The sequence below is a fragment of the Triturus cristatus genome, chromosome 2_2 (assembly GCF_964204655.1).
Source record: "Triturus cristatus chromosome 2_2, aTriCri1.1, whole genome shotgun sequence".
NCBI lineage: Eukaryota > Metazoa > Chordata > Amphibia > Caudata > Salamandridae > Triturus > Triturus cristatus.
Window position 1 is genome coordinate 208,454,274 of NC_140582.1, and position 25,558 is coordinate 208,479,831.

General features: G+C 48.3%; 1 protein-coding gene across 2 annotated transcripts in view; it reads right to left on the reverse strand.

Annotated features, from left to right (window-relative positions):
* Positions 1-380: 380 nt before the first annotated feature.
* ENOPH1 (enolase-phosphatase 1) overlaps positions 381-25,558 on the reverse strand; it is a 166,110-nt gene continuing 140,932 nt past the window's right edge. For both annotated transcript variants that reach the window (XM_085641236.1, XM_085641237.1), the window contains 2 exons: positions 24,751-24,874; positions 381-570 (listed from right to left, as the gene is read on the reverse strand). In XM_085641236.1, coding sequence (XP_085497362.1) covers positions 425-570; positions 24,751-24,874 — 270 coding nt within the window. In that variant the 3' untranslated portion in view covers positions 381-424. The remainder of the gene's footprint in view (positions 571-24,750; positions 24,875-25,558) is intronic.

Below are 25,558 nucleotides of genomic sequence, written 5' to 3' on the forward strand. Positions count from 1 at the left end.
AAAAAACCACAATCTAAGGCGGAGACTTTGTCCTGGTCTATTGGGGGTTTCGGAGTGGGATTACGAGTCTTCTTGAAACTGAAACCTACTCTCGAAACAAAGATAACCTGTAAATGCTTAGTCCCAACACAAGATGGCAGGAGTATGCAAAGCATGTGGGCAGAGCTTGATCTAATAATAAAATTGCATTATCTGTTGAGCACAATTCGTGTAAGCTGCAGGTTTTGTCTACTAAAATCTTTTGGAAGCAGGGTTTTCATGTGGAAGGAGCAAAGTATATTTTTTGGGCTCCAACAGGCAGCACTCAGACTATGCTCAAAACGATTTTCTGATTGTTTGGTTTAATGTAGATGTTCTTTATAATATTAACCGTAATAGAATTAAAATATTTGTAGATCTCTTTATTTTCATACAGCACATGTTTTCAAGCCTTAGGCAAGGCTGGCAACTGAAGTTCACTGAATGATGCGATTAGTCTATAATGCAATTTTTCGTCATCTGTCAGATCAGCGTTTCCTGGTCTCACTGCCACACATACGTGGGTGCCAGCTTCCTCTGCTGCTTTGGCCTCTGTTGGAATAAAGAGAATGGTTAGCAGAGCACACATACTTAAAACATGTCTTTAATGTCATATGCTCTTCAGGTATTCCTAGATGCAATACATGGATTAGCCACTTCCTGCTCTGTTGGGGATACATTTATGAACTTTGAACATAATCGTCAGGAAGCCATTAAGGCAACCATGCTCAAGGTATCAGTTGCTTCAGTTCAGATTTACAACTACTCTCTGCACTATCTCACAGCTCTCTCCCATAGATAATATGAATCGGGTGCCACAATAGGGGGTGGTGTTACAGTGCCTATATAATGCTGAACCAAATTCCTAATTTTTGAATATTCAATTACGACTTCACCTTGTGTATTAAAATAGTACATCTTTAAAGGCTTCATTCCAGTCTCTCAGGACACATAGAATGTCTTTGCCGCAATGTTTCTGCACTGATCGGTTGGAACTGTTACCACATGTCTCTGTGGTCAGTAAGAAGCAGTAGGTGAAATCAGCAAGATGTCTGAATGGAATTTGGCTCACAGCATTTAGTGCCAATGCAAAGAAAAGTTAAGTTACATTTAAATCAAGGATGGGCTAATGGGGCCATTCAAAAGTGATGAAATTAGTATTTTTTTGACAACTGTGTGCTGATTTGTGAATAGTTATGTTGTGAGCATCTGTATATATCCCAATTCTAGGAATCTGCACATTGGTCATGCCAATTTGCTTTTGGGGCTTTGTGTCTGGAGGCGTGGACAATTCCAAAAGCAAATGACATCAGCCCACTGGAGAGGCACCTATATAGGCTGCATTTTAGTTCCAGAGCGGAACGGCAGCCATGTAGAGCAGCACTGCACCACATACCGGCGTCCTGAAATACTGCTGAAAAGTTTCCTGATCCAGTCTCGCACCTGGGGAATATTCAAAAAGTGAGGAATCTGCAGCTAGATCGAGTCTCTACCAGAAAGAATCATGTATGCCTTTCTGCCACTGTCTCTCTTGCCGAGAGTTCTGAAAAGCAGGAATGACAGGCCCACGTTATACCAGAGCCTCTGGATTGGGCAAGGAGATTATGGTACCTGGAAAACCTGGGCATGAGCATTTGCATTTATCCTCAGATCAGGCAACTGCTTCGGGAGAGGAGAATCTTCTATCACAGCAGCATGGTGCTGCATAGAGCTTACGCAGTCTACACCTCCATGTGTGGAGATTGAGCAGCGCCAGTTGACTGCGATCACTCTACCTTCATGTTGGAAGCAGATGCAGGAGCCAGGTCTCGGTGAGGAAGATGACGTCGGGGGGAGAGGGTCATGATGAGGTCCGTGTTTGCAGCTTGAGCATTGTGTTGAGAAGGATGCAGCGAGTTGTTCTGAACTAGGTGCATTATGTTGGTTTGTAGGCTTGGAGGTGGTTGTCATGAGGGCAGGTGCTCCAGTGTTGCAGGAGAAGGGGCAGTGTAGGCAGCCGAAAGGCTCTACCATCTATCGGGGAGATGTGCGGCAGCAGTTAATGTTGTGGTGTCAAGGGTCCAAGCACGAAGTTTGGTGGTGGTGTTGCTTTGGGAAGTTTGAGACCCAGGGTTCCTGGCACTGGGTGCGGACACCACGCGCCTGCAGTGTGTGGCTGCGTTGCAGCCTCCATTAAGTATGTTCTGGTCTGGGAGGAGGGAGGGGTGCAGGCTGGTGGAGGGCAGGGATGACGAGAGGCAGGAATCCGCAGAATCGGGAAAATGAGCAGGATTGCAAAAGAGTGTGAAAGGAGCGAAATGGCTGAAAAAATGGGTAAAGTGTTAGGAAGGAACAAAACGACCAAGGTGGAGGAGAGTGAAAATGCTCAAGAGCTAAGAGAAACACACAAGCAGGAGGCAGGAGAGAACAATCATTAGGGGGCAGAGACAAAAACGATTAGGGGGTAAAGAGAGGCACACAAGCAGGGGGCAAATAGGAAAATAATCAGGGGGCAGAGTGGAAGAGGGTGAAAAATAAGCACATAGCATGAGAGCCTGCTGTTCAGGGTCCGACAGCAGAGGGGAGCTAGGCCTAGGACCTGCTCCTGGGATCCAGGAAGAAAATGTTTAATCTTTCATTCCACATGGTGGCTGTGTGCCGCTCATGGCTCTAGGAAAGTGGGTTTCTGTGGCAATAACACCCCCACTTTTGGCAGATTTCTGACGCATTTTGAGTTGAGGAGCCCTAGGCCCCAGCCAATTAAGTTCACCAGGGGCTGTGTTGCAAAACTGTACCTTTGTACCGCCAATTGGCACCTCTCTGGCCACATGCAAGTGCCTTGTAAAAGGTACCATGACCAGGAAAGGCCTCCAAGGGGTGCAGCACATATTGTGACACCCTTAGAGGTTCTGTACCTACACACACACACACGCCTACACACACCTACACCCCCCCCCCCCCCCCCAGCCTCTCCAGCTATTAGGAGCAGGCCCGCTTCTCGTCTTACCCCCCTTCTCTTCTTACCCCCCCCCCCATTCAGTAGGAAGACAGGCAGGAAAAATTACAGCAGCCCATAAGGTGTGCACACCTCTGCCAACCCCACCCCTCGGGTGGGGGAGGCGAGGTGAAGCCCACTCTTCAGTGCCTGCCATCTTGCAGATAGCAGCTACTCTCCAATCAGGGTGTGGGACTGTGCCCACTCCCCCAAGTGTGGTGAGCACACCAAGGGTGTAATCACCCTAAGGACAGTATCCCAGTGGCTACAGGCCTCGAGACCCTTAATACGCCCCCCTAAATACAGTATTTAGGGGGCATCCCTGAACCCAGAAGCAGATTCCCCGAACCTACGAAGAAGGAGGACTAAAGAAGACGCCCAGCAGAGGAAACTACAGAGAAGAACTGACTTGGCCCCTGCCCTACCGGCCCGTCTGCAGTTTCCAGAGATCTTGTGCCAAAAGTCACCTTGTCCTGCAGGCAGCGACCTCCAGAACCCTGGGAGGACTGGATGCCTTCAACACAGACTAGATCTACATGAACAGCAGCTCTGTTCAAAATAATCTCCAAAGAAAGACTCCGAGCCTGCTGAAGACAAAGAAACCCGCAAGTCTGCACCACTCTGCACCAGACGCCCACAGCCTGAGTTTGAGTGGCACAACACCACAAGGGGGTCACCCCGGAGAGCCTGACCTGGGACGTGGTGATCCCTGACCTACCTCAAGTCTCCAACCGATTCCTGCAGCCCTCTTCTGGAGGATCCCCCCCAACGGATGTCGGTCAGAGAAACCAGACGCCAAAAAACACCCCTGCACCTGACATGCCACAGCCTTGGGTGGCCCATCCAACGGGGTACCGTCATCCCAAGACATACCAACTTACCTCTCCAACCCGTGGTTGCCTCCAGAAGATCTTCGTCGCCAAGCCTGCAGTGTTTCTTGCAACCAGTGAATCCCCATAGAATCCAACAGGGCACCTGACGCCAAAACAGCACCCGGCCGCCCCTGTGGGTGCACCTTGTGTGCTAAATCAGATCCCCCTTTGCCCTGAGCCTAAAACCAGGAGCTTTGCTCCCACAACCTTGTTGCCTGCTAGTGAGCAGCCACCAACCGGAGGCACCCTTTCCCACATTGGGCCTCAGCACTCTGCACCCGGCTACCCTCCTGCCACTGATGGTACTTTGGGAACGCATCCTTCGCCCTGGGAAAAACGCTTGTTCTAACCCCAGAGAATCAACTCCCAAACCTAATTACTTCCCATTAAACCGATAACATTGTTTTCTACCATAGGAGTGCATTGACTGCTTTCTTGTTCTAAGAGTGGAGTTGGTTTTGTATGAAACCTCAAAAAATTGCATATATACAAAAACTGATTTATGTCCCAGTGGGATATCTAGGCATATCACACGGTGTAGAAAAAGTAACGTAAAAAGTAATCTGAAAAGTAATGTACAAAGTAATTACAAAAGTAACTGAAAAGTTATTTTGACTGTTGACTTACCCATAAACAAACCAATTGCATTCTACTGCATTCCAACTATAATCAACAGCATTATTCTTGCAAAGTATGGTTTCACTTACCTGCACCAGGCCAGGCTTGGTTCTAAAAATAAAATACAACTAATAATATTTTTATACAAACAAACTGATCTGAGTTCAGTCTTTGAGTGTGTACAATAAGTGCTTAACACTACTCTCTTATAAAGCCTTACTGCTAAGCCCACACTACCACAAATAGAGAGTAAGGTATTTTCTACTTTTACCTCTGCCTACCTATGGGGATCCACTGGACTCTGTGCACACTATACCTTACTTTGGTATAGTATAAACAGAGCCACCTTCCTACAGTGGCAAACTAAAGTGGTTTGGAGGTTGATGCCAAAGAGGAGAAGGACTGGGTAAAACAGTGAAAGCAATCAGACACTGCGCATGTCACCAAGTTTTCAAAAGGACTAGGGCGACCGCTGTGGGCATGGTTGAGCCTGGCAGTGGCACCGATATTTGGCTCTGCTCTGGCACATCCGGGGCAAAATGAGGCAAACGTGGAGCCTCACAATTCCACAGAGTGGTGCATAAGTGCAAAAACTACAGGATCCAGTCTGGTGCCAGGGGAGTATTCTAAAGGTGAAGAATCTGTGGTTAGAAAAATCCATCAGAAGATAAAGGGCTGGCCGGCCTCACCAGACATCATCGCATCTGTGAGGCTCATAATTTGATCAATAGGTGGGTAGAGGCGCACAGAGCAACTTTCCACAAGTCAAATATACAATTCAAAACACAATTTCAAAGCTTATCCACACGAGAAGCGAGACACAGATTGCGTATTTTGTAATGTTGTTTCTTTATTTATTTCATTTTTATTGTCATACTGCACACAAGTAACCAACAGCAAAACAATGCACAGCATGACGCAATAGGGTTCATGCAGAGGTCAATAAACAATATCCGTCACACATTTTGTAAAGCACAGACACATATCAGGTATACACCAGATTACATCTGCAGTCCAGGCGAGGGACAGTATCCCATGAGTTGTGCAGAGCCCTTATACAGAGGTTAGTCCACCACAGCTAGCCCTGGCCACAATTCAAGAGACATATTTGAAAAGACACAAGGGTACCCAGAAGAGGTAATCAAGGACCTTGGGTAATTATGTTTTTAAACAAGAAACAGTGGTCCTTAGAAGAAGGGAAGGTACAATTGGGATAAATATAGTCCGGAATCGAAACTATATTGTGGGATGTCCAGCCGGACAAACCTATTTATTTCTACAATGTAATAATCACATATACAATATACATACTATTGTGGGACACAGTCCTGTATCCTTTGGGGGAAAAAAAACGACAATACATGTAAAACAATTACATACAAGGGGGCATTTCAGGCAAGACGGAGAGAGCTTATATGCAAATCCAATGTTTAGAAGCTTTTTTGTAACAGCACATGCACTTTTTTAACACAATGGTTTAATGTGCACGTTGTTAGCTTAGGTCGACGACGTTTCAATCCTGTCTTAGAATACTAGGATCATCATCAGGACAAAATAAAATTGCTGGCCTGAGCATAAGAAATTGCCCAATGGAAGCGGGAAAATGGTCAGGGGAGGCGAGGTACGGAGACCGCGTGAACAGCTAATTTTAGCTGAGCACCACCAAGGGTACAACCAGGGGGGTGGACCTGTATGAATAACGGCTGGGAGTACTTTTCAGGGGTCAGTAATCCAGGGAAAACTCGCTGGCAATGCAGGAGAGCGTAGCCACGCCAGGGATAACGGTGCCGGAGAGGAACTCCAATCGAATGGGCGGCTCACTAATCGTCTAGGATAACCTCTATGGAGAAGTCTCTTCTGGAGTTCTTCTGCATGGAAAGTGAACTCACTCATATTGGTGCAGTTACGTCTAATCCTTAAAAACTCTCCAAAGGGAATGGAGTCCTTCTGACAGCTTGGATGAAAGCTGCTAGGTTGTAAGATGGTATTTTTCGCAGTCGGTTTTCTGAAGAGGCTAACTTCGATCTTACCTTTGCCATCAATGATCCAAATATCTAAGAACTCCACTTTCTCTGTAGAGTATTTGGCCGTAAATTTTAAATTCACGTCACTCAGGTTAAGCCACTCAATAAATTCTATGACAGACCAAATGAATTCATTCTGGAATGCCTCGATATAGTACTACATAACAACTTTTTTGAATTTGGAGATGATCTTTTCCATCAGATCAAAGGCACCAGTATGGGAGCTTCATGTGCTCCTAGTGTAGCGAATACATACATGGGCGAATTCGAACTTAAACACATCTTTAACGAAATAGCCCCTTTTTATGAGAACATACAGGCATGGCACAGATTTATAGATGATATTTTTTTCATCTGGTCAGGGAATGAACAGGATCTTCTAGAATTTATTGAGTGGCTTAACCTGAGTGACGTGAATTTAAAATTTACGGCCAAACACTCTACAGAGAAAGTGGAGTTCTTAGATATTTGGATCATTGATGGCAAAGGTAAGATCGAAGTTAGCCTCTTCAGAAAACAGACTGCGAAAAATACCATCTTACAACATAGCAGCTTTCATCCAAGCTGTCAGAAGGACTCCATTCCCTTTGGAGAGTTTTTAAGGATTAGACGTAACTGCACCAATATGAGTGAGTTCACTTTCCATGCAGAAGAACTCCAGAAGAGACTTCTCCATAGAGGTTATCCTAGACGATTAGTGAGACACTCCATGAAACGCGCCAAATATTATAACATAGACGCTTTGATCGTTGGGAGACAAAAACCCTCACTTGATAAGATCGTCTGTGTAGTTAACCACTCTAGCCTGAACAATAAAATTCAGAAGGTACTGCACAGGAATTGGAAAATCCTCAATGTCTGCGAAGAAGATAGTGCTCTAGCTCCCCCCATCGTAGCATTTAGAAGAAACTCCAATTTAAGAGACAAGCTGGTTCACAGCAGACAACGTCCACGTAAAGAACATCAGATGACTATTGATGGACTCCCCCCTATCTTAGGGAACCACAAATGTGGCAACTGCCATGCGTGTCCCTCAGCGATCACCACCCAAACTTGCAACTATGGCTCCAAAACAGCTAAATTGAAAAGTCACACGAATTGCAGAAGCAGTAACCTGGTCTATCTAATACTCTGCCCTTGTGGACTAGGTTACATAGGAGAGACAAGCAGAGAGTTTAGAACTAGATTGTCCGAACATAAATCTGCGATCAGAACGGGAAAAAGACAAGCCCCAATGGTAAGTCATTATTTGGATCTGCACCACACTGAGAAAGAACTTCGTTGGCTGATACTGGAGAAAGTCATTCCAAAAGCAGGACGAGACACAGATAAAATAAGAAAGGAGCGAGAATCTTTTTGGATTTTCTACTTTGATACAGTGCGCAAAGGGTTAAATGAGGAAATTGTGTGGTTAGTCACATAATTCCCCTAATCTATGTGAGGATTACAGGCTGGACACATCAATATTGGGGACTAAATCTTATGCCCATTTTACCGAGTGCCTGATACTGCCCAGTTGATCCATCGTGACTAAATCTCCAACGACTTTTTGAATCAAAAGTCTTTGGGTACACACCATTACGTACAGTCCAGTAGCTAAAAGGATTTATTACGTACTGCCTCCCGAACTCAATCACGCTCGGAGTTTTTTTTAAATACTCAATTTATGGCGCGTCGAATTTAAATATATTTACGGATGGCAACATATCCACAATTCCCTGGGACCCTTACCGATGTATCGACTAAGAATTATTCCCTAACTAATACAAAATACCAGGACGGTCATATTTAATCATGGAACTGTAAGATGAGGTTAGCCTCACATTACAATATGGCGCCCGCAGTAACTCATATATAGCATTGGGCTGCAAGTCCTTACAATACGATCACGTGGGATACCTCGTGACTATCTTTTAGGCCAACCATCAATCAGAATACGATTTAAAATCCGCGCCAACATTACGAGCCTCGAAGAACTTGTCTATGGTGATGTCCGAGTTACACCGACACTCTGCTATAATCAGGTAAGCCTCGCTCGCTAGCCTTATCGTCCCGGACTAATCGTTATGATACATTTAGTATTAAAGCAAGGCGTACCATATTCGCTAATACATTTTCAGCACGTATCCTGAGACCTGCTTAGCATGTTTGTAGGGACATCGTAACGTTCCAAAAGGAATACAGCTTCTTTTAATCTGCCATCTGTCACGATACCTTTTTAGCACGCATACTAAGCATGGACTAGCAAGCCTGCAAAATGCGTCGTATTGCCCACAAAGGATTAATAGTTTTTCTTTTGCTGTTTCTTATGATGGGCTATACAACTTTACAAAAATTAATGGTACTCCAATGTAAAATTACGTAGAGGCTGTGCTTAGATAGTGTGATGCTGGATATCACAAAATGGTAGCTATTATAAGTATATACATTGAAACATTGCTGTTATTTCCTTAGAGACATCCAAGCAGCAATTAGATCTAACCGTATTGGTGGATACAGTGCACTGCGTGGAATCTAATCCTTGCCCCAAGAAGAACCTAGACGCACCTGAAGTAGTGAAATCACTACTATCCAAAAAAACAAAGGGTAAGCATTCCATTATGCCGAGGCCTTAGATGATGTCGAATCATTTTCATATTGATAGACACATGATGACCCATTAGATGCCCTATCAGTTGGTATGACACATTGTGATACTTTGTTGTCATCTCCCTAAAGGGCATTGCAAGCAGAACCATCCAGGTTATAATCACACAGCGGACACTATGGAACTAAAACATTTGACTGAGAGAGTCCCCACCCGCTTCTGGACTAGGAATTCCAATGTTCTCGTAAATGCGTAAGGGTAAGTATTCCCTTAAGCCCCATATGTAGAAAACATAATCTACTGTGTTTCTCAAATGCGCAGTATTCCAAACAATTGTAAACCTTTCTATCTAGACGCAGCATGCCCTGAAATTTACTGAACAGACAAGTTTGCCTATAATACTACTATCGTGATTGGCACTCCAATTGTGTATCTTACTACTCAGGTAGTCTGGTCTATGTATTAATTACTCTACACTTGTAGGTTTCTTTATTGTTTACTTTCTGGTGAAGGTTTCACACTTTTAATCACTCTTAAATGATTTAAGCTATTTCTATTTATTGTGATAACATGTTGGGTTTACCACATGCTTGGATGATCCCAGATGTACTCACTGTGGATCTACTTAAGAGATATGAAGTCGTAACGTAATGTTTAAAAATGGTTTCCTACCTCATTCTAAAATCAAAATATTTAATTCTCTACAGATAACCCCGTCTCATTTTAGGGCTTTAAGCCCCTTCAGTTGATGGCCCTGAAGAAGGGGTTTCCTCACCGAAACGCGCGTAGGGCTATCCTACCCATCTAGAGGAGAGGTCCCAAGAGACCCAGCACGATCTGAAAAAACTGTGTCTATTGCTGTCTTTTCCCTCCAAGCTCTCTCTGGGGGACTTTGCCAAACCTCTAAATGCTTGTCATTATTTTAAGAGTAGGAGTATGATTGATGTATGCTTGAGAGTATGAATTGTTGTGTGTTACATTAGCTACGGGGTTATGCACATTTAAATGTAAATGTTTTTTGTTCTGTACATTACTAAATGAACTTATATGTGAAATGTTTACACAATAATGTATAATGTTTTCTAAATAGATCCCACTTAAATTGAAAAAAGTGAAAAAATAAAAATGGTTACTAAATAATATTTCCTTCTTGTTTAATTGTTTATTTAATGTTGGTAGGTGAGAACTTGTTCAAGTCTCTGCTAAACTAATTTAGGTCCTGAAAGAGTTCTTCCAGACTTTCTTTGGCATTAACAGAGCAGGCACGCTCGCTCCCGCGTCGGGGTGAAGTAAAGCATTTGTGCTTCCGTGAAGCCCAGCCACTATCCAAGCAATCTGACAACGCAAACATCCAGATATCGAGGTTTTCTTGTCTGCGTAAAGGTCATGAACGCTGGTTGCTATACGCCATAAATAGCACCACGTTTACACCCGACAACCAGTTGCCGTTGCCCGCTGTCATGACGCTGTGCTGGGACCCCAAACCTTCCAAACCCCCAACGCTTCCAAAGTCCCCAACTTACACCACCGCCCGGAAGAAGTCTTCATAGCCCTCCTCACGTGACTAAATAGGTGTGGAGGGTCAGTACGTCGACAACCTGCATGGCAAATTAGAAGAACCGTAGAATGAATGACCCGGAAAGAGTACTACAGAAAACTTACTACACGAACGAGGAAACTGAAATGTTAAAACGTCATCCATCATACAAAACACATTTGTGAAGCCAATGTGCACAATTGACATGTTCTTGATAAAACACAATTTCAAGAAAATGATAGCTTTCGAGTGAATGGTGGAAGGGAAACAGGACACAATGTGAAGAGATGAAGCGCGCATGCGCTGCAGCGCTAGGTGACTGGGCGGGGCATAAGGGAGACAGGGCGGACACAAACCCCACTTCCAAAGAAGCCGGACAGAAAACCAACAACTATAGATCTCACCAAGGCAAGCAACGCATGCGCTGCAACGTAGGCGAGACTTAAAAAAGTGAACTCCGATTCGAAATCAAATCCTTACGTTCTTTTGAAAGTCATAAGGTAAAATAAATGGTTGAGTGAAAATTAGAAAGAGTAAAATGTAAGAAAATTACAGCAAAACGACAAAAACTCAATAAGGGGAATCAGAGATATGAATTTTGAAAGTTATAAGTAAAAATAGGGCTGAAACGTAGTAGGCATCTAGGGAAGCCGTAGACCGGAACCCAGGCACAATTTAAGGCTGATACATTGAAGCATATGTCAGCCAAACCAAGCATGTTCGTCCTAGACAAATATTTTACTTTGTGAATTAGTTGTGTTTATGGAGTTAAAAATCAACAGCATGGCAAGCCTGAAGCTGCATGCAAAAAACATACATCGAAATTGGACACTTTTTGCCCTGAGGTCCCCCTGATGGCTGCAGAGGTTTTGGAAGTCAAACAAGTTTCTGGAGAAGCACCTCTAGTCACTTCTAAGTCTCCTAGGACCTCAGGAATAGTACTTAGGGGGCAACTCTAGCAGAGGCCAATAGCAAGGTTCAGCTGATACGAATCATTTCAGAAAAATGGTGTCTTGCAGCTTGCTGTGTCCTGTAGCCACAGAGGTCAGACAACTGACTCAGAGTCCACATCGCTGTCCTGGGTACAAGAGGGAGCAGGCCCAGTCTTTCAAAGCTCCTCTCAGGTTACAGCAAGCAGGGTCCAGTCGTCTTCTGATCTTCCGGAGTTCCAGAAAGTTTATGAGGAAGGTGTTGTGGGGTGCCATATTTATGGAAGACACCAGCCAATGGATTCAGGGGACTCCTGGCTCCTCCCTAACAAATTGGGTAAAGGTTCCCACGGGGCAACTATTCCCACTTAAGCAGCAGTTCCTGTTTGCCCTACTAAAATCTCATGGGCGCCTTACTTCTAAACTTCAAGAAGCAGAAACCCTTCCTTCCTTGTGCAGAAGCTGTGTGTCCACCCAGAGGTTTGGCTATGGAGATGAGCAACCTCCTCTCCTGTGATCAGTCAAAACCAGTTTTGGAGCTAGGTTTCCTGCCAATGGGATTGATGTCAACCATGCTGGAGGGTTGCCTTCTTCAGGTCTCACCTTAAATTGATTTGAGAAAGGACAGGCGCCTTTATAAGTTAATGAACTTCCTGGGTTCACCCTAACTGATCTCCCAGCAAGGTGAAGAAAACTTCTCCTCACATCCAGGACATTGTTCCAGCCCTGGAAGCAGCTTTCACATCTCATTAAGGCCAAATACTGGCCGGACAGCTTCTAGAGAGCTAATGGAAATTAGCCTTCAGGAGTTTCAGGCTGGGAAAATGTAATTTAAAAAAAATTACTTTTCCTAAATATTGTTTAAAATCCAACTTCACCAATGAATAGGCCTTTTAATAAAAATGAAAAGTATCCCTTGAATGACTATTTTAGCCATTTCCGGTCAAAGGTTACAGCTTAAAGTTTGTAATCTGTACTTTGCCATTTTCTGTGACAAAACTAATAGCTCTGCCAGTAAAAATAACTTTTGGGGGATAGTCACTAGAGGAACACGGCAACTTTAATTTCGAACATGTTCCACTTAGGTTAGATCGATTTCTGCTAATCAAAAAAACACGTGACAAGTTGAACTGACTCGAAGTCTTTTATTCAGATTAATGCACTTTCCAAGTCCTCTTTATTGGGGAATTAGTCTATAAAATGTAACTCGTCATAGTAATGTTGTATTTTGTTGCCAGTCACTATTATCCTGTGGTTATGGGAGTGGTTGACTCTCTCAATCGTCCTATAATTTCCTCTTGCATTTCTTCCTTTCAGGAAAATCGGGCTCTTTCCGAGCCTGTACCCTCGGAGACAAAAGCAGGAGTAAGTTTTATGCCTCGTAGTCATTTTGTTATACTACTACTTTGTCTTGTCTTTTTTTCCCTCCGACTGCAACTTCTCGCCTGACCTGCTTCAGTCTTCTGTCCCCTTTGACAGAATACTTTGATTATTCTTTTAACCTTTTATTGTTTGTCTTTGTCTTTATCTGCTTAGCCTTTCATTTCTAGGCTCTAGCTAAATGTTACCTGTAACTTTAAAGGAAAAATAATATTCCACTTCCTGGTTCTTCTGTACTTTATACAATTTTCTTTTCTTTTTATATATTTTAACAAACAACATCTAAATGGGACAAAACGACAACAACAAAAACCCCCAAAAAACAGAATTTTGTTCTCCACCTTTGAATTTGGACTTTCAAGCTCCTTAGAATCCCATTGATCCTCACTTCCTTTAGCCGACATTTCCTGACTATTGAGCATGAAGGTCCCCTTCAATTAAAAAACCTGGTCACGCACCTGTCACAGCCATACTCCTCTGAAAATACAGAAAAAACGCACGATGCAGACAGCTCTGGCCAAGTCATACAGTTTTTGGTTTGTTTTTTTACAGTCCTGTTGTCCGTTGCCCATTCCCTCCCACCCTCACTCATGTTGTCTCTGTTGCCCATGCCCCCATCAGCACAAAAATGCTATGATGCAGCCAGCACGGTCTTCATCATAGCTATTTTTTCTAACTTCTAGCCATGCTGCCCACCAGCTGCGCTGAGCTACAACATTGCTAAAAGACAATGGCAAAGTCACTAGCTCTCCCAAAGGTGAGACCTATTGGCTTTGCCAATACTTGTTGGTTTTGCCATTGGTACATTTGCCATTGTTCCTGCTCCAAATGCAGCATTGCAAACAGAGCCACATTTTAAACAGCAGCAGTCTGCGGTCTTTCAGTGCTCCCAGTGGTCACTACGGAGTCTAAGTAATCTTTATCTGCATGATTAATTAAAACCATTGCAATAACATTTACATTAATAAAAGTGAAATGGTAATCAAATGAGCAAAACAGGCAGCAATAGTTAAAACATAGGTACTAGACAAACTGCACCAGAAATCTGGAAGATACAACATCGATCTTGAAAGACTACATAAAGTAAGCAAGTATTGACAATGCCAATCAGTCTTGCTTCTATCTGAACATTAGTTAGGCCGACTGGAATTGCCAATGCTTGTTTTTTTTTATAAGCCCTGCTACTTCTTAGTAAAACAACTTTCTTTTTCATGGACTATGCAAGCAGCATTATTTTCATTTGGTGAGATGGTCATATGCCACTCACAGTTCAACGTTTCATATTTATTTTTGTGTCTTTATGAGATCTTTACAGCAGCCAATCACAAGCAGATATCCTTGTGTACAAGAAATTATGTTTAAGGCAGTTTTGATTCATTACGATTATTAGAGGACTGCCTTCAAAAGAAGAAGCCATGCAACTCTGCAAACAAATGCACTCCAACAACATTTGCATTTTATTTACAAATTTTCGTATAAAGGTAACACAACTTGCAGTATTTGAACCGCTAGGCCTATCGAAGACAGTGTTTAATCTTTATTTACACATATACATACCAAACCAACCTCACTCGACTGGAGTGAGATTTACTCAGTTTTACATCAACGATAGCAGCTATTATGGAATTTCATGCTCACGTTGGAAAAGATTAAGTGTATTTTAAAGGGGCTTTTCAAATCCGATTCACTTCCATTCTAAATGTGCTTTTTTATTCCTATTACCTTTACTAGCTGGAGTGCTCTGTGCATGCTCATCTCCCTGCTCCTCTCTTGAAGGCTGGGCTGGCTTAGGAATTCAGATGATCCTAAAGATGCCACCTTTTATGATCTTCAGATAATGTCCCTGAATATTTATTTATTTATTTATTTATTTTTTTTGAAACCTTTATTACAGAATGCAAAAGATATACAAGAATGGGCCTACAACCTTCAGGCCGGCCGCTAGCAAACAGTAGGAGCAGAGACACAATTATTAAACACAAGCGACAAGTGAGAAAAGTCCCAGAAGTCGGGAAGCGTTGGCGGCCACACCGTCCGGAGCCCCCAACTGGCGGTTCCATTTTTTATAAGAAACTACAAACAAACCCACAAGGCAGCAAAAATCAAAGCAGCATTATGAGCTCCCCTGGGGAGGACCCTACCGATCCACAGGAATAGGGGGGGGGGGGGGGGGGACGGGCCAGGACAGAAACAAAATGAAAACGATACCCAGAACCAAGGTAACAAGCAGACTAGGGAGACTGGGCCACTGCCAAATCAGGCGTCAGCGGCGGGGTACAAATCCCGCCACAATAGGAGTTCCAGGGGCCCCACACTTTCACCCATTTCCCAGGCTTACCTCTCGCCACATACACTACCTTCTCCCGAAACATACACCAATCCATGTTGTCCTTCCACACCGAGACCGTTGGTGACCTCTGGGAGCCCCACAATTGGGCTATGTCACGCTTGGCCACCATATATCCCAGAGTCACCCACCACGTATGCGGCACCGTGTAATCAGTCGGCTCCCACACATTTAGCAGACATCTCCTAGCCTCGGGAAACAGCGTCACATGCGTGACCGCTTGCAACACCGCATGTACACCACGCCAGAATCGCGCCACCTCCGGGCATTCCCACAAAGTATGGAAGAAGGTCCCTAGCGAACCACACCCACGCTTACACAGCCCGTCCATGGCATATCCCATATGCATCAGTCTCGGCCCCGTAACGTAGACCCTGTGGAGTATTTTGAGCTACACGAAACGAAGGCGGGCCGGTATGGCCACCTCTTTCGGGGAAGCCACCGCAGACACCCAGTCCTCGTCATCCAGCTCCAAGCCATCGGCAACCCATGCCTCACGAAGGCCAGTCAGCAGTCCCGAGCGATCGTTGATGAGCTTTTTATAAATCAATGAGATAGTGCCATCCGGTACATGCCCATCTAGCACTCTATCTTCCAGAGGAGAGCACTCCGGGATGGACGCCACATCCGGGAATACAGAACACAGCGCGTGACGAACCTGTACATACCGGAAGTACTCCCTGTCCTGCAACTGGAATACCGCCTGCAGCACAGCGAACGTTTTGAATCCCCCCCTCGTCCAGAGATCGCCCACCCTACTGATGCCTATCGTGTCCCACTTCTCAAAGCCTTTCGAGGTCCACAAGCAACCCAATCACTCAGATGCATACAGTGGCGTCGCCCGGGTCAACCGATCCTTCCACCCCACCGCCAAGTTTGCCGCGTGCCACACCCGTACCGCGACCCGCGTAGGACCCGTCAGGCGTGCGTCGAGCGATCTAGAGTAGAGCGCACGATTGTAGTCGCCACCCGGCAGTATCAATTTATCCATTTCAAAAGCCGGGTTAAGGGCGGGCCCATAAAGGCCGTGGTTTATCGCAGCCAGCTGGGAGGCCCAGTAATACCGTTTGATGTCTGGGAGGTCGACCCCCCCCGTCATACCACGGGAGCGTCAGCTTCGCGAGGGCGATACGCGGCCTCCCATCCCAAAACAGGTGGCGCTGCAGACCCTCCACCTCCCGAAAGTAGCGTGCCGGGACGACGTCCATCGTGTTTTGTAGAGCGTATAAGAAACGTTGCAACGACATCATCTTAAACAATGCCGCGCGGCCGAGCGGCGAGAGCGGCAAGCGCCTCCAACGCGCCACATCCTCCTTCAGGCGCTGGAGGGGGGGGGGGAGTAAGTTCTGTTTATATCGGGCCGCAGCGTCAAGGGTAATAAAGATACCCAGGTACTTAAATCCCTGCGGAGCAACCTGGATAGGACAACCCCGCGGAAGGATAGGAGCCTCCCCCGAAAGGACATACACACAGGATTTAGCCCAGTTGATGACTAAGCCGGAGTTGCAGCCAAATGAACGCAACACATCCACTAACACAATCAATGATTCACGCGGGGAAGCAAGGTACAAAAGAATATCGTCCGCGTAAAGGGAGACGCGATCCTCATACTCGAGGGTCCATCGGAGACCATGAATCGAAGGGTGCCACCGCAGCCACTCTGCCGTAAGCGACAACTTCTCCATTCCCAGCACATGCCAAAGCCTATGCAACCAACCCGTGATGGAGGGGACAGTGGTGGTGCGCCAGTGGATAAGGATGTTCTGGACCGCAGACCCCAGCGCAATCGCGATCTGCCTACCCCTGCGGGACTTCAGTGGGTACATTAGGTCATTGGGGAGGCCCAGCAAGACATACGCCGGAAAGCGCGGCAGCTCTATCTCAAAGTGCTTATCCACCTCGTCCAAAACTTCCTTCCAGTAAGCGGTCAGCACGGGGCAATCCCAAAGAATGTGTGAGAGGGTACCCTCCTGCCCGCAGCCCCGCCAGCACCCCTTGTCAGTGTGTCTATGCATTTCATACAGTCTCTCCGGGGTGTAGTACCAATAAGTGGACACCTTAGTAAAGGTCTCCGTAAGGCCCGTATGATATGCAGAGTGCCGCGCCCGATACGCAATTTTGTCCCATTCCTTGTGGCTGAGTGTCCTACCCAATTCTCTGTGCCAGCGCTCCCTCCCCGGGTTATAATAGTGAAACGGCGGGGGTTGTAGGTACTTGTACAGATCGGTAATTAGCTTAGCGTCGGAGGTCCGGGTAGCCAGCCACCTCTCATACGGTGTAATTTGACGAGCAGCGGTGCCACGCACCTGGGTCTGGAGGGCCCAATGCCGAACCTGCATGTAGCGCAATCTGTCCAGCTCCGTCAGGCCGAATTCCTGGCGAAGTTGCTGAAAAGGAATCACGCCCTCCGGTCCATAGATCTGGAAGAGCACCCTGCAGCCCGCCTGCACCCAATGGGAAAAAACTCCCGGCTCCATCCCTGGGGAGAAGTCCGGGTTGCCCACTATGGGTGTGAACGGCGAAGGGAAGGTGGTGAGGCCCCGAGCCTCACAGACTGCATCCCACACCCTCAGGGGGACCCGCGTAACAAAGGAGGCGTAAAGTTTAGGGGGGCGATGCGCGCGGCGCAAGAATGGAACCTCTTGTAAGGTGCGGCCCGCCACTGCCTGGTCTTGAAAGAGCCAGTGTTTGTCGGACTCCCACCTGCTCCACTCCACCAGATATCGCAGCTGTGCCGCCTGAAAGTACTTACGGAGGTCCGGAATACCGAGACCCCCCGCCTCCGGAGCAAGCGTGGAGAGGACCCTCTTCATTCGTGGCTTGCGGCCCTGCCAGACAAAGCGGGAGATGTCAGCCTGCATTTGTCGTATCCAGCCCACCGGGGGCTGGAGAGGTAGGGCCCGGAAAAGATACAGTATCTGGGGCAACACCGTCATCTTAACCGCCGCGATTCGCCCCAGCCAGGACAGTAGGCCCTTGCTCCAGCGGCCAAGCTCCTCCTTGATCTTCCTGCTGAGGGAGGTATAATTAGCCGTAACCATCTCCGGTAATGTGGGCGCCAGCAAAATCCCCAGGTATGGCACCGTGGACGAGGACCACTGCATGGGGAAGAGTCGCTGAAGGTCCCTCCTAGTGTCCGCAGCCAGGGACACGTCTAACGCCACCGACTTGCTCATATTCATTTTGAAGCCGGCCACACGTGCAAAGGCGTCCAGTTCCTGGAGGCAAGCAGGCAGCGACCTCCTAGGGTCGTCCAAAGTCAACAGGACATCGTCCGCATAGAGACTAACCGTGTGGACATACTGGCCCATCTGGACCCCAATAGCATCCGGGTTGTTGCGAATCCTCTGAGCAAACGGCTCCATGTAGAGGGCAAACAGAAGCGGCGAGAGGGGGCAGCCCTGCCTCGTGCCGCGTTCGATAGCAAATCCACCGGAGCTACACCCGTTGACCCGCACCGACGCTGAAGGATGCTTATAACAGTTGAATACCATGGTGCGGAACTTATCGCCGATTCCCAATTTCTTGAGAACCAGCTCGAGATACGGCCAGTGAACTCTGTCGAAGGCCTTCTCCGCATCAACGGACAGCAACATCCGCTCCCCCGGGATCCGCAAGGCCTTCTCCAGAACATGCGTCACCCGCTTGGTATTGTCAACCGTCTGTCTGCCGGGTACAAAGCCAGCCTGGTCCGCCTCCACCAATCCGGGGAGGTGTGGACCCAGCCTGGACGCTAGAATCCCCGTGTACAACTTGAGGTCGACATTTAAAAGCGAGATGGGTCGATACGAACCGCAGAAGGCCCGGTCCTTCCCAGGCTTCGGGATTACCGAGACCGTCGCCCTCAGGAGATCCGGTGGGATGGCTCCCGGTTCGGAGAAGGAATTAAATAGCCGAGTAAGGACAGGGGCCACAGCCGTGCAAAAAGTCTTGTAAAACAGAGACGTGTACCCGTCCGGGCCCGGGGCCTTACCATGCTTCAGCCGCGCGATAGCGGAAATCACTTCCTCAACATGGATATCCCGCTCCAGGTGGTCCGCCTGAGCAGGATCCAGCACCGGAAGGGTCACTGACTCCAAATAACCTTCGGCATCCCGCGGCGAGGAGGGCTCCTCAGCATACAGCGCCTCGTAGAAGCCGCGGAAAGATTCCGCTACCTCTGCGTCCCCGGAGACGACCACCCCGTCCGTACCCACCAGTTCCCTCACGACGCTACGCTGCTGCGTGACCCGGAGCCGGTGTGCTAGGAGCTTGCCACATTTGTCCCCCCCAGTGTAGAAGGCATGTTTCAAGCGCAAGGCGGCATACTCCGCCCTATCAAGATCCAGTGCCGACAGGAGCTTCATCGCAGCCTTCAACTGCCTCCACACCCTTGGCGCCCCGGTGCGGCGGTGGACCTGCTCAAGCTCCCGGACCTGAACGGTCAGCTCGTCCCTCTTCTGTTGCCGCTCCCTATTTTCGGCTGAGGAGATGGAAATAAATTCCCCCCGGAGGACTGCCTTCAATGCCGCCCACTGTGTCGCCTGTGAGGTGTCGGTGTTGCTATTGTGAGTTAGGTAGTCCTGTATGACCTCCCCAATGCGCTTCACTACAGACTTTTTGTGTATAAGGGTATCCCGAAGGCGCCACACCCCCCTAGAGGGGGAGGCCGCCGGCCACTTGAATACGCCGGCGACTGGTGAATGGTCAGACAGGGTCAGGACACCAATGTCCGCCGCCGTGGCGGCGGCGCGCATCGGTCCACTTACCAGAAGATAGTCCAGCCGTGAATAGGTTCGGTGTGCGTGTGAAAAGTAAGAGTAGTCCCTATCAGTGGGGTGCATGGAGCGCCAGAGGTCGTGTAAGTCCATTTCCGCAATCCGGGCCTTCACAGCCTGGGACAGTGCCCCCGTCTGCGGGGAGCGCTGCGCCGATCTGTCCATCACAGAATCGAAGACAATATTAAGGTCTCCCCCCAAAATGACGTGGCGGTCGGGAGAAGCAGTGACATCCACCAACACAGAGTCCAGGAAACGCTCTTGGTGGTCATTCGGGCTATAAACGGAGCCGACTGTAAACGCTATGCCTCCTAAGCGCATGCGATACGCCAGAAGCCTCCCCTTCTGTTCAGCACACTTATACAAAACCTCCCCCCTAAAGGAGCTCGCTAGAAGGATGGCTACCCCCGCCGTCTTGTTCGCTGCCGAAGAGAAGAACTGGGTAGGGAACTTAGCAGAGCGCAGCCTATGGCAATCCCGGGACAATAAGTGGGTCTCCTGCAAGAGGCAAATGTCCGCCTGCGTCCCCTCCAGCAACGATAAGATCGCTCTGCGCTTCACAGGGTTATTCAGACCCTGAACATTAAGGGTCACTACCTTTAGGGCCGACATTCCTCTCGGGGATCAGGAACGCAGTGCAATGGGCAGGAGATCAGCGGGTGGGGCGCGCGGGGCAGCTGCGCGGGACAAGCCAAAACAGACCAAGCGTGGGCATGGACGACATCGGACGGGACCTCCCCAGCCCCAGAACAACCCCTACACCCACCCAAAACACAACCCTGGCAACTAGCCAAACGCAAACTCAAACACCCCATTGTCCCAGTCAAGCCCCAAAACGGGCAAGTCCGTAGAAAAAAACGAAGTGGACGTCCAGCCACTCACCTCCATCCGCTCCCCCCCGACCCCCCCGCCCCATACCCAGCATTTAAAGAAGCTAGAGGCATCTCCCCCCGGAGTGAGTGTTAGGCCGTCAAGGCCACGCCGGTGGAGCCGGCCGAGTCCCTGGCCGCCGCCCTCAAAGCGTCGGCCATGTCCGCCCTGATGGTAGGGGAATCAGGACGCCCTGCGCTGGCCGCCGATCGTCGCCTCGTCGACCTCCGCCGGCTCCGTCTCTCCGAGGGCCTCCACAACGGTGTAGCCCCTTCCTCCTCCGCCGCCGTAAGCCCCAGGACCCCACAAATGTCCTGCAAGGAGCGTAGCTGATGTAGCACCCCATTCCACCGGAAGATCAGGCGGAAGGGATGTCCCCAAGAGTACGGCGTCTCGTGTTTGCGCAAAAAGTCAGTGGCAATCCTGAAGGACCTGCGTTTCTGCAGCGTGATGGCGGAGAGGTCCTGATAAAGCGCCACTGGCCGCTCCCGGAAAGTCAGGGGCTGTTTCCTGCGGGCCTCAGTCATGATGCGTTCCTTCAGCGGGAAGTCGGGCAGGAAAGCCAAAATATCCGGTGGAGGTGCCGATGACTGGCGCTGCCGGCCAACCCTATGTGCCCTATCAATGCGAATAGGGAAGTCCGCAGCTTCCCCCAGGATCTCTCGGAACAGGTCCCGCAGGTAGCCCCCCAGATCGGACCCCTCGTCTGCGGACGGCACACCACGCACTCGAATGTTGTTCCTCCGTGACCTGTTCTCAAGGTCCTCAGAGTGGGCCTGGAGCTCAACACACTGCTCCCGGAGGCGGAGAACGTCCTGTTGAAGATGGACTATCTCCTCATCCCGGCGTTGGGCCTCCGTCTCCACCGTTTCAACGCGCTCGCCAAGGCCCTCCACCTCCCTGCGCACTTCCCGGACCTCGCTGGCCACTTCCCGCTTCAGTGTCTGGAAGTCCTCTTTGAGGGAGCTAAACAGTTCTTCCATAAAGGCCCTCGTGACCGGTGGCTCCCCCCAGTCACATCCGCCGAGGCGCGGGAGGACCCCGGCGAAGGCTGTGTTCTGTCCCGCAGTTGCTGGGCCCTGCCAAGCATGTCCGGCAGGGTGCGGTCCCCCTTCTTCGAGCCGCCTCTTCCAGTCATCGCAAACACTGCGGTCGACGGGTGGGCACAGGTCCAGCCGCCCCAGGGATGCCCAGCCGCTGGCAAGCGCTCGACGTGGGGTCCCCCCGCAAGCTGAATCGCTGCGTCACAGGCGACAAGATGGCGGTCCAGTCCGGTCACCGCCAGCCGCTGGTGCCCATCCGAGACAGCAATGGAAGCTACAGTGGGGGGCTCCTCATCAGCAAGTCCCTCAGAGAGTCAGCCCGGCAGCAGCGACGGTCACATACACCCACCAGCAAGGGCTCCGGTGAAGGCCAACACCACTGATCCCTCGGGAACAAAATGGCGGCAGGGCGGGGCAGGGCAGAACGACCAGGCCCGGCGACACCACCGGGGCCCCCTAAACGCACAGCAATCAGATAGGTTCCACCGCCGGTTTCAGTCTGTCACTCGCAAGGGCCCAGATGGTCCGACCCCAACAGAGAGTCCGCCGTACTTCGGCCAAGGGACAGGGGCCCACACAGTGCGAAGTGTCGCCGACACAAGTCTGAGTGCCAAAGCACCCGTCCTAAGTCTTCCGCACCGCCGGTTCCCAGCCCTTAGAGCTCCTTCACCCCCCGTTGAGCGACGGGCCAGACTTCCTCCAGATCGCAGCTTTCAGCACCAGGCCCAGCCGAGGCGCCCGGACAGCACTCCGATGCGCTCCGCCTCCCAGGCCCTCCGTCGCTCCTCGAACTCGATCGGACTTTTGGGGGACTTCCCCCGAGGCGATCCGGACCAAAGCGACAACAACGTGCGCGCCAGGTGCTCCGCCGCACTCCTCTCACACGCTGAGCCTCAGCGGGGGGAGAAAAGCGTAAGAAAAGGGCTCAAGCTCGGCCGGGCCGGAGGAGCTACGGGAGGAAGCGTCCGCTCACCCCGCCATCTTGGCCACGCCCCCCTGAATGCCTTTTAAAGTTTTTCCTGGAATTTTGTTGTCAACCCGCCTTTCCCATTTGGCACTGCTAAGAAGGACATTCAAAATAATGGGAACCTGTAGCAGGGTTTTAATAAACTAAAGAAAGATGTTGAATCTTTGCATTATCTTGTCCCTCCCGAGCACACACAACGTTCGGAGACTGCCCATATAGTGATCTTGGGTTGCTTGTGGTCCCTTCTGGAGAAGGCCTTGCCAGGCAGTTTGGGACGCACTGCTCCCACGATAAGCAGGGCCAGTACGGGGACTTGTATAGGGCGGGCCTATGTCTTGAATGACATGGTGGGCGAAAAACAAAAGAATGGAATGTGGCCTCAAGCGATTGTCAGTGGCTGAGGTTAATTCATCCATCACCTTGTTGTTGCAAAGATTTTAGGAGGGCATAACTGGTTGCCTTTGTGGAAGGAATAATATAAGATTGTTTTTGAGGGCACACTCCTGTTTTTTGAGTTTATATAGTCAATTGTCAATACAAGGATTCAACAGGACAAGGCCCTTCAGAAGTGAATGGCTGGAATATCTTCGAAAGAGTTCTAAATATGAATCACTGCAAGACACCATCCAATGTTTGCCATTACTGTAAATTCCCCTAGACGGCTCTCTTCATAGTGGAGTTGAAAGGAAAAGGACGACATTGATCGTTGCAGTCGCTGGACAGGTACACCGATTATGGGAGTCCTGCACGATAGTCATATGCGACTTTTCTCCATACCCTGTTTCCAGACAACAACCCTGATAACCAACATACCTCCTTTATGCATCTGTTTTGGAGAATGCTACCTGCAAATTTAAAGTGACCTTGTTTAGTATTTCATATTCTATTAGGTCTCGATTCTCAAAACCTTTTCTACATGCAAATCAGGCTTAAATGTGGAAGTGGGAGGAAGTGCACAAGAAGCTTGATCCTTATTCATAAAGGTAGGGATCTACAGAAGGTTCATTGCAGACCAGAAGTCACGCCAAGTGTGCAGACTGACCCACAGTCATGGCCCTCCAGGAGAAGAGCAGTGGGTAATCCCAGCAGTGTTGGGGCGGAGAGGGGGTGGGGGATGCACTTCTAAAACAGATAGACCGTCCACATAGACGAATGAGGTTTGGTATATATGGAAACATGTACTTTCATGTGAAGAAAAAAGAAATCTCGTGCTTTACCCCTGCGTATTTTCAGCAATACAAAGGTGTGGGGGTAAATGGTGTCAGAAAAGAGAGATCTAGTTTTTGTTTTAGCCGCAGGGTCTGAAATACAGGAGACACCTAAAGGGACTTTGAACTTCGTTTTCCAGGTCCTGTGAGTACTTACTCTTTTCATCTATTTTAATGGAATTTCCTTTTTTGGCTCCTTTGTGGGTTGTGTCTCTTTGAGGAGTATGATCAAGTTTCTTTGGAGACATTTTTTGGGGAATTATGCCTGTAATAAATTTGCATACTTCTGTATACCACAATTTCAGAAGGAAAGGCTACTACGACTCCACTATAACCATTCCCAACACTGGGCAGATATGTGTACGGAAGAAGTAGTTGAAGTTAACACATTCCTGAATTTCTGGGGGCTGCCATGTCGTTCGGATTAGTTCCATTGAAGATTCCTGGAAGGTATGGCTAGGAGGCAATGTTTACCAACAAGTACATTACCACGTTTGTGGAGTTTAATTCCGCTGCTCTCTAGCGCACTGGTCTATTGCGTCTGACCTAAAGTAGGAGATGTACTCTTAGAGGGAAACAGACCCAGAGGAAGCACAAAGTACAGTATAAAACAACTTACCCCTAGTAATGTCCGTCAGGAAAAGAATATTCTCAGGCAAGCATCCAATGCTTTTGGCTATTTGTTTGTAACTTCTGCTTTCCACTTTCTGGCCTGATGTGGTATCAAAGTACCCGTCAAACAGCTGAAAAATGAGCGACAGAAAAATATCAGACTGCAAACTAAAAGAGAAGATTCGCCCACCCAAAAAAAAAGAAATGCAGGTAGTTTCAGCACTATTTAAAGCTTGACTCAAAAAGTCGTTTATACATTTACAGCACAGTATATGTCACCCACAATGTTTAGCAAAAAACAGGTTTCATATTAATTAGTATTGTAGTACATGATATGAATTGAAACCTTCTTGCTTATCAATCAATCTCCTTTAAATATATGCATTCAAAGCAATATAAGCTGCAGAATATGGACAGACACCTGTATCACTGCCCTCCCTGTCATTTAGATGTGCCACGTAAGGCGGCCTTCAACGAAGGTCTGGACAATCAGTCAAGTTTGGGGAGCACGGAAAGTGTTGGCTTTGTCAGTCGGCTGATTGAGCATTCAGAAAAGCCCCAGTGAAGGACTAAGCTACTAGAAGGGCAGAGGATGCACTAACCCTTGCAAACCAGCACCAAGAGGGGGCCCAGCCTATGGTGTTGAGATGGAGGGGTAATGCTTAGAGAGTCACTACAATATTATTGTTTTAACAAGTGCTCTTCTCCTTCTCCCACAGTAAGGTTTTGATTTCAGTCATTCCACAGTACACTTACTACTAAATATTCGCTTCATCACCATGGACCGGTAAAAGAAAAAAAAAAAGTACTAAACT